This window comes from Mesoplodon densirostris, chromosome 6, assembly GCF_025265405.1.
Source record: "Mesoplodon densirostris isolate mMesDen1 chromosome 6, mMesDen1 primary haplotype, whole genome shotgun sequence".
Taxonomy (NCBI): domain Eukaryota; kingdom Metazoa; phylum Chordata; class Mammalia; order Artiodactyla; family Ziphiidae; genus Mesoplodon; species Mesoplodon densirostris.
In genome coordinates, this window is record NC_082666.1 from 110889499 (window position 1) to 110909757 (window position 20259).

The window sequence follows — 20259 nt, forward strand, 5'->3', positions numbered from 1 at the left end:
TTTTGTAGCCTGTGCTTTTGGTGTCATATCCAGGAAATCATTGCCAAATTCAACATCATAAAGAATTTTCTCTTTATTTTTTCCTGAGAGTTTTATAGTTTAGCTCTTAAGTTTAGGTGTTTAATCCAGTTTGAGTTAATTTTTATATATTCTTTAAGCCAGCAGTCCAACTTCATTCTTATACATGTGGATATCCAGTTTTCCTAGCATTGCTTGCTGAAGAGACTGTCCTTTCCTCATTGAGTGGTCTTGACACCTTTGTCAAAAATCATTTGACTATATATACAAAGGTTTGTTTCTGGATTCATTATTCTATTCCATTGGTCTGTACGTCTGTCCTTATGCCAGTATCACACTTTTGTTTACTGTAGCTTTGTAGTTACATTTTGAAATGAGGAAGTGTGAATCCTCCAATTTTGTTCTTCCTTTCAAATTTCTTTTTGGTGTTTGGAGTCCCTTGAGATTCCATATGAATTTTGGTGGGTTTTTCCAGTTCTTCAAAAAATGTCGTTGGGAGTTTGATAGGGATTGCTTTTGAAACCACTAGGTGGTGTTTCGGAGGGTTCCAAGGAGCTCCAGTCCTTTATATCTCATCGTGGAAAAAATTCAGCAAGAGACAAAGTGATAGATAAGAAGTGATTTATTAGAATAGGATGCTTGTGAGGCTTAAAAGCAGGTGGGGTAGCGGGTGATGCGCCCTGAGAACTTAGTTGGCTACAGTTTTATAATCACAGGAAAAGTGGGGAGGAGGAAAAGACCACCTTCTTCCTCATTCTTGAGTAGATGTCACGCTTCCATCAACTCCTCCTCCAGGTTGGACAGGGGAGTTTTCTTGTCCCTATGTGGTCAAGCCAGGACTGTCATGGCGCTATGGAAACATTATTTCAGGTCTCCATACAATGAGGGTCTTTCACCTTGAAATGTCACCTTTCCATAAATTATTGTTTTTTATGTGTGCAGAGAGCATGTCCTAGGGGTCATTAACTTACTGAGCTCACTGGGCAGGATGTGGGTCTCATGCCACCATTGTTTATTGTTTGGGGGCATGTCTTATGTTTCTGTTGCATGGTTTTGTTGCTAAGCAGGCATGCTTGGTTTTGTGGTTAAGCAAACCTGCTTTCTTGAGCAATCATTAACTTACAGGGGTCTCCCATACTTTTCCTTACAATCCCCTAGTGGGATTAACTGTTTAATCACCTGCTTTGTCCCTTTACTCTGTTCCTATCATTTTGAAGTTGTTTTGGGTAGTGCTAACATATTAACTATTCAGTCTTCCATTCATGAACACAAGATGTCTTCCCATTTATGCATATCTTCTTTAGCTTCTTTCAGGAATGTTTGTAAGGGTAAAATATTTTTAATTTTAATCCTCTGTTTCATTATCAGTGTCAAGAATGAAGCAATATCTATTTAAGATAATGGGGATCGGCATATATTTTACTTCATTATTTTATTTGTGACTTAAAGGTGTATATAAGGTTGTCGGGTACCTAGGTTCATATCTTCTTATCTAGAAGTCTCAAAACTATTTTTTAAGATAATTCCATAATTCAGACTTTTAAACCAGTGCTCTTTCCTAATTCCTATTTTATATAAACCACTGGCTTTTAAATTCTCTAAAATTTGAGAGTAATTTTATGGTGCTTTTCCCCTTTAAGTTTAGTAATATAAAGAACATAGGAATACATTATTATTCTGACATCTGAAAATGGGAAGGAAGTCTCTACTGACCCGTTTCCCCAGTGTTGGTTCCACCACTCAGCAATCCTTTATTAAGTTTGTTTTTCCAGATAAAGTTATAATTTATTTCTATTGATTTATTCAAGATTGTGATAGTTTAAATATTCTATTTTTCCAAATAAAACAGAGCCCTTCTGTTTAAATGGATTTTATTTTGCACTATTTACTATATACTCAATTTAGATGTGCTCACTATTATACTAGCACTTTGAATGTATAAAGGGAATATTGGATGTGTTCAGTGTGCTCAGGGAACTTTCAGTCACAGAGAAATGAGGCTCGCATACAAAATGAGAAAGCCGTATAATAGTTATTGTTGCCAGTTACCACAATAAAATCAGTGAACGCGTTAGTGTTGTAGCAGTAATCGTTGTGGCATTAAGAGATCACAGCTGTTTTAGTGAAAAAATTTCATCTTGGGGTCAACCTTGACAAATGGGAAAATTGAAAAACAGGAGGTCATTCTACATATGGAAAAAACAGAAGCAAATGAAAAACCACCAATAGTGTTTGTTCTGGGAAAGTATACAGAGACCAACTTGATTCTAATGCATAATTTATGTTGGAAACAATGTCGGCAATTTTTATATACACAGTTCAGACTCTTGTGTCTAAAGCACTGATCATTTTATATGCAACCCCAAAGCAGTGTGGAAACTAAGACTTCTGAGTGGGGTTTGCGTAAGAGGAAAGTAACTTTAGGAACTTCATCATCACTATTAGATTGAAGATGAATTCTCATCTTTAAACATACCAGTTAATCATGGGTCTCTAGAAAATGTGGCTGAGATGCTTTCTTGTGAATGTGTGGTCTGTTCTCAAGAACATGGATGTGTATGGGTGGGTGGGAAGGTGGTGTGTAGTAGTAACACCACAGAATTCACTTTGTTTTCATGTCTTACATTTGGATAGATTTATTGATGAGATTATCATTCCTATAGTATAAAAAGAAAATATTTTGCAGTATATATCATAATTGAAAGCCTTTACAGTGGAGAATTTTATGGCTGTTCTGAGAAACAGGATGGACTTTCAGGTTTTTCTTATAAGCATACTGATTTTGATGTGCTTGGCTTCCTAAAATGTTTTATGGTGGACTTAGAATGTTAATATTTAGATTAAAGAAAATTTTGTACTATTTTACTAAAGCCTTTAATTGTGTGATCACAAAGCAGAATAACTGAGCATTACTATATTAGCTCTTTATCATAGAGTAAAATTATGCTTTATTTGGAAAGTTTTGCCTAGGTATGAGACTATATTCCTATTTCTGAGGCTAAGTAAAAATATAATAGCTGCCTTAATAGAAAGAAAACAGAGTTCCTACTTCATAATGAATAATGTATGAATGATAAAAGAAAAGTGAGAGGTCCCTGGAAATATTTAGCTTTTCAAAGTGTTTGGAACATATGCCTTAAATGCTTGCTTTAGGGATCCGGTAGAAGCCAGGAAAGACAAACAGTTGAAAGTTTCTTGGACTTATCCTTTCACTTCGTAATACGTCTTAAATTTGGGTATTTATATAAAAACATACCTTTTAAATGGTACTCTAGTATAAACTGCAGGGATTTTGTAATGCTGTTCAAATATTTTCACATTACTTTGTTTTGAACTTAGAGATTCACTCTTACTTTTTGTTCGTTGTTATATGTAAGTTTTTTTGAACATCCTTGCTTAAAACATAAGTTCCTTCATAGTGGGATACAAAATTAATATTAAATACTTAAGCTCCTTTAGACATTGTTGAGACAGATTATAAGTATGTGTGTACTTCAGCTTATGTGCTGCATTGATAGTGGTTAAATGTATGACCCTATAGGCAATCTTTTTAAGCAGATGAAACTGTTGGGATGTTTTCCCAGGATGATGGGATTGCCCTCCAAGCGTATCTCTTCAATGCGGTCCCGAATATAACTGGTGTCATTAGCCTTGCAGAAGGTATCATCTGTAATTGAAGTTATGTTGTTAAACTAGAAAATAAAAGGGAAAAATTGTTTAGACACCCGAAATCATCCTTTTGTATGTTGTGTAATGAGATCTCACAGAATATTTTATCTAAAAAGTGATTTTTAAAATATTGTACATACTGTGTATATATCTTCATGGTAATAAAAACCCTTGCTGAGCAATCGGAGCCTCCCTTTTTAAAGTCTACAGTATTACTTTGGAAGAACAGACTACTGGCTATTTCTAAGAGCAAAACCCATATAACAAATTTCTGAGTATAAATAAGATGATAATAACTGGATAAAGTATCCTATTCTAGAGTGTCAACTCAAAATGGGTACTGTTTCCTTAAATATACTTTAAAGAAATAAAAAGAAAAAATGGGAATTCTTGTGATGGTAAAAGACCACTTTTAGTTTATTCTTATTCCCTTTTCACTTTTCTATTACCCTAAGTTGATGTTGGACAATAAAGTCAGCTGGGAAGTCTCCAAAAACAAGTGTTTACTGCTATTTGGAGAAGGAAACATAAACCACAGGTCTTAGTGTCCCCTAAGTTCAAATCCACGTGTCAGATTAACTAGGAGATGCCAAGTGCACACCTGGAGACAAATCCTACTATAAAAGCAGACCTCCAACCTAGTGTTATTGGTCCTTTGGTTGTGCTCTGGATAGAACCAGGGCTTCTGGGCAGGAGAGAGCATTTGGCTAAATATTAATACTTTTGATGGGCAAAATTTACGTGTAAATAAGTGAGCTTCCTAATGAATCATAAGATTGACCCATAATAATTTGAATTAAAGTCAGATAATGTGAAAGGAGCAATCATACCTGAAGATGAATTACACGCAGACTTTCTGGTAAATTAAGAGGCACAGATTCCAGGGCATTGTGGTCCAAGTAGAGGAAGGAGAGCTTATTCAATTTCTGTAAGGAAAAGGTGCTTTTGCTTAAGTGTTATTGAGCTCATTGCATTTCTTCACATGATTCAAGCTATATACACACATATATGTATAAATACATAGATATAGTATAGACACATATCAATACTACTAATCATTGGTATGGAAGTTTTAGGTTTGGTGGAATTTCTTTGTTTGTTTTGTTGTTGTTTGGTGTTTTTGGTTTTACAAGTAGTATATTTGGTCCTTTACGAAGGGCAGTAGAGCCCTGATGCATCCCCACATTTCTGTCCACTCATCTCACTTCTGAATACCATCATATTCAGCCTCAGCCCGCATGCCAATTTCTGGGGCCCTTTAAATTTCTCTTGGGAGCAGGTAATAAGGTTAATTCTTATGCAGGATTATATTTGCATCCTGGTACTGCCATAACCTCTCTTGAACCTTCAGAACTTTCCATTTCAGCTCCACCAATTTGTAGTAAAATGAATATTCCTAAGAGATGTGTATGCTTGTTAGTAAGATGTCTCCCAAAGCAGTTTATTAAATACATAGCTAAGTATGACTTTTTTACACCCCAAGGACTCTACATTGGATTACTCTTCATGATCAGTAATCCATTATTGTGTATAATTTTATAATATGATTTCAGGATGTAGTTTCCCCTGACAATAATCTTTTACCTTACCTTTGATATGCATCCTGTGACAGAATTTGGTAATTTTTTTTTTTTTAGAATTAATTTGCTGTTATTTTAATCCTTTCTTAAGCATCCTACAATTCACCATATGGGCACCAAGCTCCTGTCTTCCCCAGTGGGCCTCTTTAACATGGTTTAGAGTAACCTGATTTTACCAGTGGCTTTGGCAGCCTAGGGCATTAAGCAAAACTAGAAAATAGCTGAGTTTATCATTTTCATGCCAACTTGTCATGAATCCCTTCTGTAATCCACGTGTAAAATCCAAAATATTCAAACATTCCTTTTGTGAAATGTTGATTAGCTCCTGTAGGTCTTTTTTGTTTGTTTTGTTTTGTTTTATAAATTTATTTATTTATTTATTTTTGGCTGCATTGGGTCTTTGTTGCTGCGCGTGGTCTTCTAGTTGCAGCAAGCAGGGGCTACTCTTCGTTGCAGTGCGCGGGCTTCTCATTGTGGTGGCTTTTCTTCTAGAGTACGGGCTTCAGCAGTTGTGGCTCACTGGCTCTAGAATGCAGGCTCAGTAGTTGTGGCTCATGGGCTTAGTTGCTCCACAGCATGTGGGATCTTCCCGGACCAGGGCTCAAACCCGTGTCCCCTGCATTGGCAGATGAATTCTTAACCACTGCGCCACCAGGGAAGTCCCTACTCCTGTAGGTCTTTAACATGCCAGTTATTCAAAGGTTTACCTGCTCAAATTGCATATCTTCAAATTACAAGCATTTTTTTGTTTTTAAAGTGAGTCCAGTTTTTTTAAAAGTCCCCTAAGAGTCCCTTAACTTCTGAGGAACTGCTAGGAGTTGTCATAAGGAGCTACAAACCTTCCTTTTGAATGAGGTCTTCTGTTGCCAACAGTAGCGTGATTGTCTCATCCTTTTATCTGGGGTTTCTTCCAGGACTGGGAATGAGTACATAAGAGCTATTGAAGTCCTGGGCTGAGGTTACTTCCCTGTAGACTCTGCATTTTGAGACAACCTGGCTATCTAAATCAGAGTAAATCACCTTGCCCTTTTCATGTGCATTTATTTTCTTGAATTACTAAATTAAGAAATATATGTAATTTTTACTACATACAGAATTTTGTATTAGGTGCCATCATGGAATTCAAAAGAATGTCTACCTACAGAAGTCTATGGTCTAATACTTTTAAGTATTAAAAATAAAATTCAGTGTTTACTTTAGAACATGATTTTTTCTGGTGTTTGTAAATTACTAATATTGTAAGGAAAAAAGAAACACAGGAACACTCCCATTTTGAGGTTTTGCAGACTGTTGGTGCCATGAGGGTGCGAACCTTGTCTGTATAAATAAATATTGCTGTGTGAACAAGGGAAAAAGATGTGACACCAGGTAGTCCCATGAAACAAGATAAAGGTATTTTAAGTGAGGTACAGGCATAAGCTAGACTGAATAAGCCTAGTAGTATCACTATTTATCATGTAAATAATATCTTCATTTATTACATTAAAATAGTTTTAAAACAAAATTCTAGACCATAGTTTCCTTTTCTTTTATCATGTTATTATTGGCTGTATAACCGATATTTTTATATTGTGCTCAGTCATACTATAAAATACTTACTTTGAAAGTATTTGCTTTGATTCCTCTACTCTTGATTTTGTTGTATTTTGCATTAAATAAAGTAAGCTTTGGAGGGAGAACTGGAAGTTTCAGTAGTTGATTTTCAGCTAGTGTAAGTTCTTCTAACAGTGAAAGTTTTGAAAAAGTACCATCTTCTATATCTTCAATCAAATTTCCCGTAAAATCAAGTCGCCTTAAGTTAGCTTGAAGGAAAAATATACAAAAAATAAGAAAAATTTAAAAAAATATATGAAGTTAAATTCTTAATTGTCTGGACTGAGGAAAAGCATTTGTTTATCAGGTCATTCAAACGTCTTTTATTTTTAGTGCCTAGCAGAGTGTCTACAATTAGTAGCTCAGTAAGTTTTGTTGAACACTGAGCATCTACTCTATGCTTGACACTGATGGTCTTTCTCACTGAAGTTCTAAATCTCAGGTTTGGAAGGGAACTTAAAGTTAATAGAGTCCTTCCATCCTTTTTTGTTTGAATTCTCAGTATGCTCAAGTAGTTTGGAAGAAACTCTTTGTTGCAAATTATGGAAAGTAAGCATTACTGATTGAATAAAATCATGTAAATATTTTTGGATTTTTTGCCAGCCTGTTGTATTGTGACTGTGGATATCTTATCTTAATCTCTCCATGCCTTATTGCTTGACAACAATAAAGGCAAAAACGCTCCCTAATTTGTTACCGTGGTGCATACTGAGAGATAGAGAAATTCAATGTGTGTATTTATGTGTGCATCACTTTTGTCCATCTGGGATGATTAGAAAGTAGGGTCCCTTCTCACTATTCAAGGTGGTCATGTCTATAAAGTCAATGTAAAAGCTGAATTAGTGAATATGGAACCATTGCTCATAGGGAATATACAGGGTTAGAGCCTCTCATCACACATTTTCATCAACCAGTCAGTAGAAAATTTTATGCGTGTTTCTTTTTAAAGGCATCTTACTTAGTATATATTGTTGATACATTAACATTGAACTCACAGCCAATCAGCACTGTAACTCACACTTAAATAAAGATTACCTAACATGTGTTTTCTCTGTAAGGCACATCACAGCCTTCTTGCAGTTAGGAACACTAGACAACATTTTAGCACTATACTTAGGGAGCATTTTAAACAGCAAAAAGCACAAAAATGTGGCACTAAGTAGACTGTAAACAGGATACTTGTTTACAGTATAAAAGCTGAAACAAAAGGCCAAGCATCTCATTCAGCCTATCCTGGATGGCTCATGTTTTTTGCCACTGTGCACATGTCTACGAATGACCATGAAAGTGCCAGAAGTATTGATGTTTTGGGTTACAAATAAATTTTATCAAGTAGGCGAGTTTGAAAACATGGAATCCACAAAAGAGGAACAACTGTGTTCAGTCAGTTGGGAGCTACTGGTGACAGCATGAATTCAGTTATGGCTAATCTTGTAAATGTGTAGCAGGGCCAGTGTGCATTTCTTGATGTGACTTTCTTCAGAAGCCCTTGACAGCATTGGAATCTAGAAAATTTATGAGGGATTAGTGATCCAGACTTGGACTTCATACTGCAGAAGTAGGGGATTTTGGTGTGCTCATGGCAACACCCTCCTGGCAGCTGTTGTAAGCTTTGATTGGACACCAGAAGTCCAGGATTTTTAATGACCTGGGAAGGAGTTAAATGGCACTGCTCTCAGCATTAGTTCCGTATTAGAGTCATCTGAAGAGTTTGGTTGTGGTGGTAAGAGTTTGGTGGTAATGACAACACCTGGGCCTCTAAATTTAGAGACCTAAATTAGAATCTCTGGGGACTAGGACCTGGTATCAAAATACTTTAATATGCAGCCAGATTTAAGAACCATGAGTTAAAGTAAGAAAAAGCAGTTTCTATGTTTTTATAGTGAAGGTAGAAAATAAAACATTGTCATTGGAGAAATATCCTGATTATATTTGTATTGCTGACTGACTGAGGCAAATGGATCTTGAAATATTGGGGTTGAGAAGATATAGTTGCCCATATGTTAGATGGGCCACTAACATAGACTCCGAAGTCACCAGTAAAGAAAGATGACAGGGAACATCTGAATGGAAAGGAGATTCACCAGTAAACCAGTGGATTTTTGTGAAGTGTGGTGGATACTTAAAATACCTCAACAGTCACTACGGTACATGTGGTAGGCCACAGGTACCTAGAAACTTGTGTTTATATGAGTTAAATACTAACACGAGTTAACACTAATATCTTATTTAAAATTAACTTACGTATGTCTGCAAAATCTTTGGCAGTCAACTTTTTAATTTTGTTGAATCGTGCATAAAGATAGGCTGATTCCTTTGGCAAGGGTGGTACAGCATCAATGTCAACTTCTTCACAGTATACAGAGCCACTTAAACAAACACATAGCAGGCATGTGGGCATTTCTAAATTGGGAAACAAAATCATAAAAATCAGTAGTTTAAAAATATTTGACCTCTAGTGTTAAAATCCTTGCTATCATGAATGTTATTACCAATTTGAAAAGATCCTTTACAGAATTATGTGTGATAACAGGAAAGACGTTATGGCCATGATAGCTAGTAATCTATATTGTATCTGATAACTCACCAGAATTCTATTTTAAATTCTGTAATCCACAATCTCTTTTATTCTCCTATCTGTTTTAGCAGTGATCATTTAATTGCTGAATTGATTGACATTTACATTTCTTCATTGGAGTATCAAAAATCATAAAGCAGGACTTAAGGTAAATATAAGCTTGATTTATCACTTGGAGTGGTGCAAACACATTTCTAATGAGTTTAGGAACCACTTAGTTAAATAAGCAAACTATTAACCTAAAAATTAGAGTCATCATGGGTACTGTTAGAATCCCTGTTGTACCCTACGTCATTCATTACATTTACTTGTCATGCATCTTTCATCTCCTTCAACCTGCAACAGTTCCTTAGTCTTTGTTTTTCATACCTTTTACTGTTTTTGAATTTTTTGAATTTTTTGAAACTTTTATTTTCAGGGCATTTATTTTGCAGAATATCTTTCAATTAGGGTTTATATGAGGTTCCTCATTTTTTGGCAGGAATACCATGGAAATAATGTTACATCCTTAGTGTTATGTATCTGTCTCATTCCTTATGATGCTGTCTTTGGTCACTTGGTTCAGTTAGTATCTGCCATGGTTCTCACTCTGTAAAATTACTGTTTTTCACTTTGTAATTTGTACCTTCTAGAGGAGTACTTTGAGATTCTAAACATCAGGTTTGTCATCAAACTTTCACCCTCTAGTTTTATCATCTGTTGAAGATTCTTACTTGAATCATTTATCACTAGGATAATTGCCAATTATTTGCTAATTCCATCATTTCTTCTACATTTGTTAGTTGGCATTCTGATATAAGGTGGAACATTCCCTTCTTATTTGTTTATTTCTGTCAGTATGAACTTATGAATTCCTCATCCCATGGGTAATGTATCCCATAATACGTTAATACGTTACTGTCTTATTTATTTTGATAATCACATTGTCACAGATTAGTCAGTGAGAACTCTTAAGCTCTGTTTATCCTCCCACAGCCTTTTTATGGTTCCATGATATACAGTAAGTTGCACATATTTAATTTGTATAATTTATAAGTTTGGACATGTGTATATGCCCATGAAACCACCACCACAATCAAGATAATTAACATATCCATCACTCCAAAGTTTCCTCGTGCCCTTTGGTAATTTCTCCCTCCCAGCAACCACTAATCTCCTTTCTGTCATTATATGTTAGTTTGCATTTTTGAAACTTTTATATCAAAAGAATCATGCAGTATACACTCTTTTGTCTGGCTTCTTTCACTCTGCATAATTATTTCTCAAAATAATTTTGTATGTATTCTTATTTATTACTGAGTTCATTCCAATTTATTCCATTGTCTCAATAAACACAATTTTTACTGTCATCTCTTACGGACACTTGTGTTGTTTCCAGTTTTTTGCTGTTTCAAAGAAAGCTGCCATGAACATTTATGTATGGACTTAATGCTTTCATTTTTCTTGGATAAATACCTAAGAGTAGAATGGCTGGGTCTTATTATACGTATGTATTTTACCTTTTGAAGAATGTCCTAAACTGTTTTCCAAAGTGGTTGTGCCATTTTACATTCTCATTAGCAGTGTGTGAAAGTTCCAGTTGCTCCACATTCTTGTCAACATTTGGTATCTATGGTTGGACTTTTTTATTTTAGCCTTTCAAGTAAGGTTTGTTGTGGTATCGCGTGTTCTAATTTACATTTTCCTAATGACTAATGTGCTAAGCATCTTTTTATATACTTATTTGCCATCCACATATTTTTTTGTGGTGAAGTGTCTATTCATATCTTTTGCCTGTTTTTTTAAATACGTTTTTGTATTATTATTTTTGAATTATAAAAGTATATTCTGTAGATATAAATCATTTGTCAGATTTATGTTTTGCAAATATTTTCCTCCAGTCTGTGGCTTGTTTTTTTATTTCCTTATCAATGTCTTTTGAAGAGCAAACATTTGGGGCCTTCCCCAGAAGTCCAGTGGTTAAGATTCCACGCTTCCACTGGAGGGGGTGCATGTTCCATCCCTGGTTGGGGAACTTAAGATTCCACATCCCGCATGGTGGGGCCAGAAAAAAAAAAAAGAAGAGCAAACATTTTTAATTTTAATGAATAACAGTTGATCCCTTTATATTGTCTGGATTTCAATGAGCAGGTCTTGTACATCTTTTACACATTTATACCTATGTATTTTTTATATTTTGATTAATTTTAAAAATTAAATGTCCCCACTGTTCTTTGAGAACTTACTTATTTTCTGGCATGCTAAGATGTCCCAGACCAATCTTGCCCTTTCCTTGCCCCAGGCCTGAAATCAGCTATTATTTCAAGGAGTACTGGCCCTTTTAGTGGAGAATGGTATTTAGAAACCAACATTTGGGTGTGGATGTGCTCATTGCTACTGGGATCTCATTGCTTCTGGGCTTTTTCAGCAAAGAGGCCTGGGAAATATATGTTTTTTTATTTGGCGCTCTCTTCATATATAATACACATACATACACACAAGTATATGTATATGGACATGGACATAATAATACACAAGTACACACATGCAGACATACATATATACATGTATATAATACATGCCATATGCTCATATGAAAACATAAACACATCATATGCATATTTTCACATACACACTCATACAGGGAGGCAAACATGTATATATCTATTTCTGTATCTCTGTGTACAAACCAGGAGTTGATCCTGATATCTTTCATTCCACTCCATCTCAACAGTGTTCATTTTAGCCTTCCCCCTTACCATATTTGTAACACCCTTCTCTGACAATGAGAAACCTGGCTCTTGTGATCCACTGTGCATTTACTTTACTCAGTCCCAGAACACACATTAAGTAGTCTCATTATTGCTAACCTATAATACTATGGAAGACAAACCTACCCACTAGAATTTAGTATTTGCCTATTTTATTTTGTCTTTAGCCTGAAAGTATACAGTCAAAATACTGTGTTTAAGGGTTACTTCGATTAGATTTTTCCCCTTGTAGTGTGTTATGTTATTGATTTGAAATGTAATTAAGTTTCTATTTTTCTGTTTGTTTGCCAGTTTGGCTTCTTTTTATCTTATTCTAGTTGGTTTTATTTATAAATATATTTGTTTGTTTGCTTATGTGAATATAACGTTATTCTAAAATCAAATCTACACAACAAGTGTATACTCCAAGAAGTTTTAGCACCTTCCCCCAGTACCCCTAGTTACCATCTCCCCCTCCTTTCTACCCCTAGTCCCATCTGTAACCCATAGGTAACTAGTCTCAGTTTTTTAATTACTCTTCTTGAATTTCTTTTCACAAAGTGGGCTGATGTATGTATATTCTCTTACATCCCCTTCATTCTTTTTTTTTTTTTTTTTTGCGGTACATGGGCCTCTCACTGTTGTGGCCTCTCCCGTTGCAGAGCACAGGCTCCGGACGCGCAGGCCCAGCAGCCATGGCTCACGGGCCCAGCCGCTCTGCGGCATGTGGGATCTTCCTGGGCCGGGGCACGAACCTGTGTCCCCTGCATTGGCAGGCGGACTATTAACCACTGCGCCACCAGGGAAGCCCCCCTTCATTCTTAGGTGAAAGACAGCATACTGTAGATACTCTATTGCATTTTTTTTTCACATAATCTCTTCTGAAAATCACTCCATATTAGTTATAGAGATCATCCTCATTCACTTTTACAACTGCATAGTATTCCCCTGGGTGGATGTACCATACTTTATTCAACCACTCTTCAATGTATGGATAACTAGATTGTTTCCAGTATTTTGCATATGCAAGCAATGCTTCAGAGATTTTACATATGTGTTTTCTTACTTTTGGAGGTATATCTTTTTTTTTTTTTTTTTTTTTGCTGTACGCGGGCCTCTCACTGCTGTGGCCTCTCCCGTTGCGGAGCACAGGCTCCGGACACACAGGCTCCGCGGCCATGGCTCGCGGGCCCAGCCGCTCCGCGGCATGTGGGATCTTCCGGGATCGGGGCACGAACCCGTGTCCCCTGCATCGGCAGGCGGACTCTCAACCACTGCGCCACCAGGGAAGCCCTGGAGGTATATCTTTAGGGTGAATTCCTAGAAGTCAATTGCTGTGTCACAGAGTAAATGCGTATTAGGTTTCATTAGATATTACCAAATTCCTGTCCTTTCTACCAGTTTGTATTACCACCAGCAACGTATGTCAGTGTCTGATACCCTACTGTTTTGCCAATGGAATATATTAATATATTTGTCAGATAGGTTAAAAAATTTTATCTCAGCATAATTTAAACTTACATGTGAGATTGAGCACCTATTATGTGTTTAAGGGCCATTCTTATATCATTTTGTGAATTGTATGTTCATATCTTTTGTCCATTTTTCCAGTGGATTTTTGATCAGTTTCTTTTTCCTGGATTTTTGCTTGTTCTTTAGAAATTAGAGATATTAACTCTTTATCAGTGATATATATTACAAATATTTTTCTCAGTTTTCAGTTGCCTTTGGCTTCGTTTATGATGGTTTTTGACATGCACAAGTTTCATTTATGGAGTCAAATTTATTGATCTTTTCTATTATCGTCTCTGGATTTTGAGATACCCCACACCCAGGTTATCTTCTACTATTTGTATGGTTTCACTTTTTGCATTTAGACCCCAATTTATTTGGAGTTTTTCTGTGTAAGATAGGGATCTAATTGTATCCCTTGTCAGTTGACTACTTAGTTGTCCCAGCCCCAGTTTTTTAAAATATCATCTTTGCTTCAGTGATTAAAGATGTTACCTTTATTATTTACTAAATTTCTACATGTATTTCTTTTTGTCTGTGGACTTTCATTCATGCACCAGTATTACACTTATTTTAAGTATGCAGGCTTTAAAGCATGTTCTGATAGGTGATCTCATGCAGGTTTGATTTTCCTTCTGAACTTGAGGATCAGCCTTACCAGCTCTTTAAAGAAGTTCATTGTTGTAAATTTAGGGAGAACTGACATCTTTGTGATATTAAATCATCCTATTCAAGAGCAAAGAATGTCTTTCCATTTCTTCAAGTCTACTTTCACTATGATACTTCTCAGATTTCTTAAGATATATTTTCTGGTTTTGCCCATTTTAATTTTTTTGTAGCAATATAGAGATTAGTGTGTGATTTTTTTTTCATATTGTCATGTGAAGTAATGTTCTGTGATAGAGCAAGGATAAACCAAATAGAAACTAATAAGTAGGACTTTGTAATTTGTTATTTTATAAGTTTTCTATTGTTTTAATTGAAATGTACATTATAATTATTTATGTATATAACTATGTCTCTCTTCCTTGAGTTTCTTAAAGGCAAGAATTATATTTTATTTACTTTATCCTCAGGCTACATAATATTTGAAAATAATTGGTGTTTAACAAGTATTTCTTGAACTGATTTTATATAGACAGAAGCACACACTTTGTAGAGGCTAAACTTAGACTAAACTTTGTTCTTGAATGTTCCTATTCCACATTTCTCACTCATAACGTGGGATGGCAAATGATGAAAACTCACAGTATACCTGTTTGACTTTATCATTAGAGATAAAATTCCACTGTCTGGATCTACTATATCCTGATGCAATTTTTGATTACTATAAGGAATAAAGTTCCATTATAAGCTATTTTTTAAAGCTCCTTTAAAAAAATTTGATGATAGAGTATTCATACTTACCATCATTTTCTTTCTTGGGGGGTAATGGTTTTATACTCTCATCTTTTTGTAATTGAAAACCTTTCTCATCGGGTATTATTATCATAGTTTCTTTTTCCTATTGAAAAAATAATCATTTATTATCAGGTGTGACAAAGACCAATTTGGACTGTAAAACTGAGGGATTACAGACAACATTCTCCCGTAAGTGTTCTGGTTGAACAGCCTCTCCCCTTTCCATTTGTCTATTAAATGTCGTTGAATTCTACTCCACTTCACAATATCTTGGTCCCTGCATTTATATTAAGATAGAGAGACTCCTAAAGCAATGTAAAGAGAAGAAACAGAGAACTTTTTATTTACTACTTTTTAGGGATCAGGAGATTTTTGAAAGTATTCTTTAAACTGATTGATAGATTCAAATCAGCCATGTGAGCCAACAACTTGTTGTTATAGTGGGCCTTTTTTTCCCCTAAGCTATAACTATATATACCTATATTATATATATGTGATAATAATAATACTAGCATATTAACCAACTCCATTGAAAGAAATTGTACTGTTAACATTTGCTCATCTGTACTAAAAAAAAAGAAAGAAGCAGTTATAACTGTTCGCTCTTAAAATCTTTGTCATCTTGTTTATAGTGGAGAACTTTTGAAGCAATCAACATTGTTATATATTTGGCTGCATTGCTCATTTTCCATTTGTGTGTGTGTGTGTGAGAGAGAGAGAGAGAGAGAGACAGACAGACAGACAGACACACGGTAGGCAGGCAACAGATGCTTATGTGCTGTATTAACCTTTTCCTTTCCCAGTGTTCATTTCTGTGTGCCAGTAAAACCACAAGTAATTACTTAGCCCCCATACAAGTCGAATATGAAGATGTGTGAAAGTCATCCCTGTAGACAATGACAGTTACCGTTACTTGGTAAAGTGATGGAGTCTGAATTGTTAAAACCGATTAAAAATTAAGCAATATTAAGTAGTTTTCATTTTTTGATACTGTGTAGTTGACATATGTGAATTATTGTGAAATGCTGTAGATACAAAATAAGCAGTACTCTTTATTTCCTTGAACCACTTCCTAAAACAATAAACCTTAAGCTGGTGATTCACTTTTATTTCTCCTAATACACATTTCTCCTATTTTATTTTAATATGCATATATAGGACATTATGTAATATTACTTAACATATAAATCTCAACTGGTCAGAGATCATCTTAAATTTTAATTTTCCTTAAATTTTATGTTTTAAATTTTAGTTTTCCTTAAATCTTATGTTTTCGTTGCTATAGATACTGTTTGGTTATCATGGATTCTATGTATTAATTTGGGAAGCATGCATACTTTAAAAATATCATCTTAAGACAGTTATTTTGAATTATTTTGAAGCATTTAATGTGCTTTTCCTTTCCTCTTACCTTATCAGACACATTCAGAAAAAACAAAAACATACATTTAAATGGGCGACTATTTTAGAAATTAAATTTAGAGTAGAAATAAAATACCTTAATACTTTTTCCATCCAGGGATTTATCCTCATAATCTCGGCTAAATAAGCTTTCTTCAAAATTATCTGTTCCATAATCATAGATAATGCGTGAATCCTGCTGAGATGGTGGTGCTGGCTTTATCAGAGGCACAAACAGGAACAGGAGAAGTGTAGATTGCAGAGTCTTCATTTTGGCAAAAATGAAAGTGACTGGAAGTTAATAAGCTAGTGGCCTGCTGACTGTGGGACAATACTCTCTTTTTCCCTGGAAATAAAAACGCAGACCATTGAAGCAATATTTAAAAGCTTAGAGGACTTTTTGGCAGGTTATACGCAGTTAGGGACCAGAGAACAAGTATTTAACCCTTAGTGATCTTTAATTAGATGCTAAAAGTTTTTATGTATCAGCCACATTCTGAAAAATAGTTTCAGAAAATAGTTTTAGTTCCTTTTCTATCAAAAATCCAAGCAATGTTGATAATTTCAGTTTTTTAATAATTAGGTGCCTTGAACAAAGGTACTTGTTTGTAATTGAAGTCTTCTTAGGATACCTGTAATATAAACAGTTAAAATGAAGTCCCATGATCCTGTCTCATGTGAGTTAAAAAATATCATATTTCAACTTTGCTCCTTTATACGAACTCTTGATTTGTATTGGTATGAGCAGAAACAAGTTCCAGGAGCAGTTTTAAAATTTAAATTTTAAATTTAACATTATGAAAAGTAGTCATTAACACTTTTTTAGGTGGTACAGAATATGGGAAAAGCCATAATTTAAATTTTCTTAGTTTTGTAATTTTTATAGATATCATTTCTTTTAGTTAATGGCATTTCTTTTAAAATTTAAACTATGAAAAATGCAAAAATAGTATTGCAGACTAGAAAAAATATAGAACTTTAATCAAAGATTTAGAGGGAATGAAATGGGAAAGATTCTTTTAGGCTCACTGCTGGATTTTATCTGGTGGTGCACATTTTACACTTTTTCATAAGTAACTTCAGACAGAATCACTCATAGTTGCTGGTGCTGCATTGTCGATACCAGTTTGTCAAAAATCAATGGTTGAAAATTAAGAATAACATGGTTTTGTGACTTTTGCAGCACCTTGTTCTTGCCTGCATGGACATTAAAGTTATGCAATGATATACTTAAGTGCTTGTTAAAAAATAATTGTTCAAAGTAACTGAAACATAAAAAAATTAAAGATGGCCTTTACATTTACTAAGATTGTTAGATGTCACATTTTAACAAACGATATTTAAAATAATATGTGAAAAAAGAGCCTACCGTTGTAGCTGTTTTGAAGTTTTTTGTGGTTTTCCTCAGTAGATGGTCATGGCTTGCATTAGCCCCAAGTGGGAGGGTGAATGAGAAAAGCTGTGGATTGATTTCAAACTGCTGAATAGAATTTCAGGGCCCAACAGCTTTAAAAGCAGTTTCCATGTGGTAGAGATCTTTGCCAGCATTCTTTCTCTAGGGTGAAATGTAGTGTGTTGTACTAGAGAACTGTGCTTAAAATGTTTGTAACTGCTGTACTCAGATTGCTTCTACTGATTACCATAATTTTGTTATTTTTACCTTGTGTAATAAATACTCATGTTTTTGTGAATATTAGTTTATGAAGATGACATAGTTTAAAAATCATGCTTTTCATTTTAGTGCTTTCCCAGGAGATAAAACATCTGTTTTTTGAATGAAATAAAACACCAAACTAAAGCATAATCTATGCTCTTAATTTTATGAAGAGTAAAAATATTGTTCTAGTACTTTAATTAGTATATAGCCAAAAAGTTTCCAGTGTAGAAATTAGTTTTAGCACAAATTATTTTTTAGTTTAGTCATTTGGGGTCCCTCTCCCCCTTTATTTTGTTACATATAACAAAAACTCAAGTGTCAGAATTAGCTTTTTAAAAATAAATTTTATTTATAATTTGGGGGTTTTTAGTAAAATATATTTTTGTTTGCTAAATGAAGGAAGCTGCTTTAATTATTTTAATATTAAATTTGATTTTTTTAAGTTGAAGTGGGATTTAGATAACTATGTGAACATCTTTAAAGATTTGTTTTAATTTTATCGCTCTTTGGTACTTTTAGCAGTCAAGGTAACATTTCTTTTTCCTCTAAGCTAAAAATTCAATAAATATGGATATGGATAAATACGTTATTAAAAAGTAGAAAATGAAAGAATACTAATTTGTTCTGTTTTCTATTCAAAATTGGCTTTAGAGTTTTTCGAATTAAAGCTTGGATAAACTAAGACTTGAATACTCATGTTTTTATTTGAATGTGAATTATTTTAAATTTAGTTGTGATATTCTCTGGTTTTGGTTGATATAAATTGTCAATTTTATGGCTTTAAAGTCTTTGAAAATATCTAATAATGAAACATCAGATATTGATTTGTTTTCTCTTGTGTGGCAGGTTTAATGGGATGTTGAGAAATGAACTGGATAGATGTTAAATAGATTTAGAGAATCTTAGAGATTCATAGTTTACTAATGGTATACACAGTTTGACACTTTGTAGTAATGAAAATTATTTTGTGGATATAACATTTTTTTCTTGAAAAACTATGACCAGTAAATATAGTTTTATTGGCATTCATTCATTTAGTAGAAGTTTATTGAGTGCCACTTCTCTGCCAGTACTACAGAAAAATAAACTCAGACAAGCAAAGTTCATTTTCTCTCCCCAAAAAGGAAGGGTTTGTAAGTTAGCAAGAAGGGCAACAAACAGGCAACAGAATGCACAGTGAGAGACCTGCTACACAGAAATGTGCACAGAGTTCTGCAGTGGCCTGGGAGAGGGTGAAGCCACAGAGACTGCACCATACTGACTTCTCTAGAGAAAATGAGGGGCGGGGGCGGGGGGCAGGCCGAGGGAGAAGTGCTCTAGGAATGGAAGCAGCACACAGGTGGGGAGGGTAGATCATTAAGGAAATGGATAATTAGTTGTATATGGCTGGAGCTTGGAGGGAGAGAGAGAAGAGGTGGGGGGGGGGTGGCGCATGTTAAGAGATGAGACAGGGGACTAGAGGTCAGATTAAGGAGAGTCTTTTATACCTTGCTGAGGTGTTTGAGTTTTATTTGTAGCCAGTGAGAGACCACTGAGAGATTTTTTTTTTTTTTTTTTTTGCGGTATGTGGGCCTCTCACTGTTGTGGCCTCTCCCGTTGCGGAGCACAGGCTCCGGACGCGCAGGCTTAACGGCCATGGCTCACGGGCCCAGCTGCTCTGCAGCATGTGGGATCTTCCCGGACTGGGGCACGAACCCGTGTCCCCTGCATTGTCAGGCGGACTCTCAACCACTGCGCCACCAGGGAAGCCCCCACTGAGAGATTTTTAAGCCAGTGAGTGACATGATTCTATTTTCATTTTAGAAGTATCCCTCTAATGTTGCATTTCTGAAGAATATCACTACTTATCTATTTTATTGGTTATTTATTACAAGTTTAATGGTCTAAAATAACACACATTTATTATCTCACAGTTCCTTTGTAGCAGTTGTGCACCCATAATCATATATATGCCATCTCTTTGCAATATTGTGTTGGTTAGAAGCAAGTCAGAGGTCATATCCACACTTGAAGGGGAGATGACTACACAAGGTAAGATTCTAGAAATATTCAGAATTACACTGGAAAATATGTATGTTCCCACCCACAGTTAGCCAAACTTTAAAGTTTGAGAGCACAGTC

The 20259-nt window shown here is 35.0% G+C and overlaps 2 protein-coding genes across 3 annotated transcripts in view; one reads left to right on the top strand and one right to left on the bottom strand.

Annotated features, from left to right (window-relative positions):
- Positions 1 to 20259, top strand: part of CENPP (centromere protein P) — a 242351-nt gene that overhangs the window by 62071 nt on the left and 160021 nt on the right. The window lies entirely within an intron of this gene.
- On the bottom strand, positions 642 to 17982 carry OGN (osteoglycin). The gene is made up of 7 exons (XM_060102402.1): positions 17851 to 17982; positions 16579 to 16827; positions 15087 to 15183; positions 9105 to 9263; positions 6867 to 7069; positions 4518 to 4613; positions 642 to 3710 (listed from the first exon to the last, which is right to left on the bottom strand). Exons 2-7 carry the CDS (start codon positions 16750 to 16752, stop codon positions 3540 to 3542), a joined length of 900 nt encoding a protein of 299 aa, XP_059958385.1. The 5' UTR covers positions 16753 to 16827; positions 17851 to 17982; the 3' UTR covers positions 642 to 3539.

Bases quoted from the DNA above. Each gene is read 5' to 3' on its own strand.
- OGN (XM_060102402.1), bottom strand. From the start codon at position 16,752: ATGAAGACTCTGCAATCTACACTTCTCCTGTTCCTGTTTGTGCCTCTG. The intron at 4,614-6,866 runs GTAAGTATTTTA...TTTTCCTTACAG, and splicing joins TCAAAGCAAATACTTTCAAA to AAATTGAATAAGCTCTCCTT. The intron at 3,711-4,517 runs GTATGATTGCTC...TTTATTTTCTAG, and splicing joins TGCGTGTAATTCATCTTCAG to TTTAACAACATAACTTCAAT.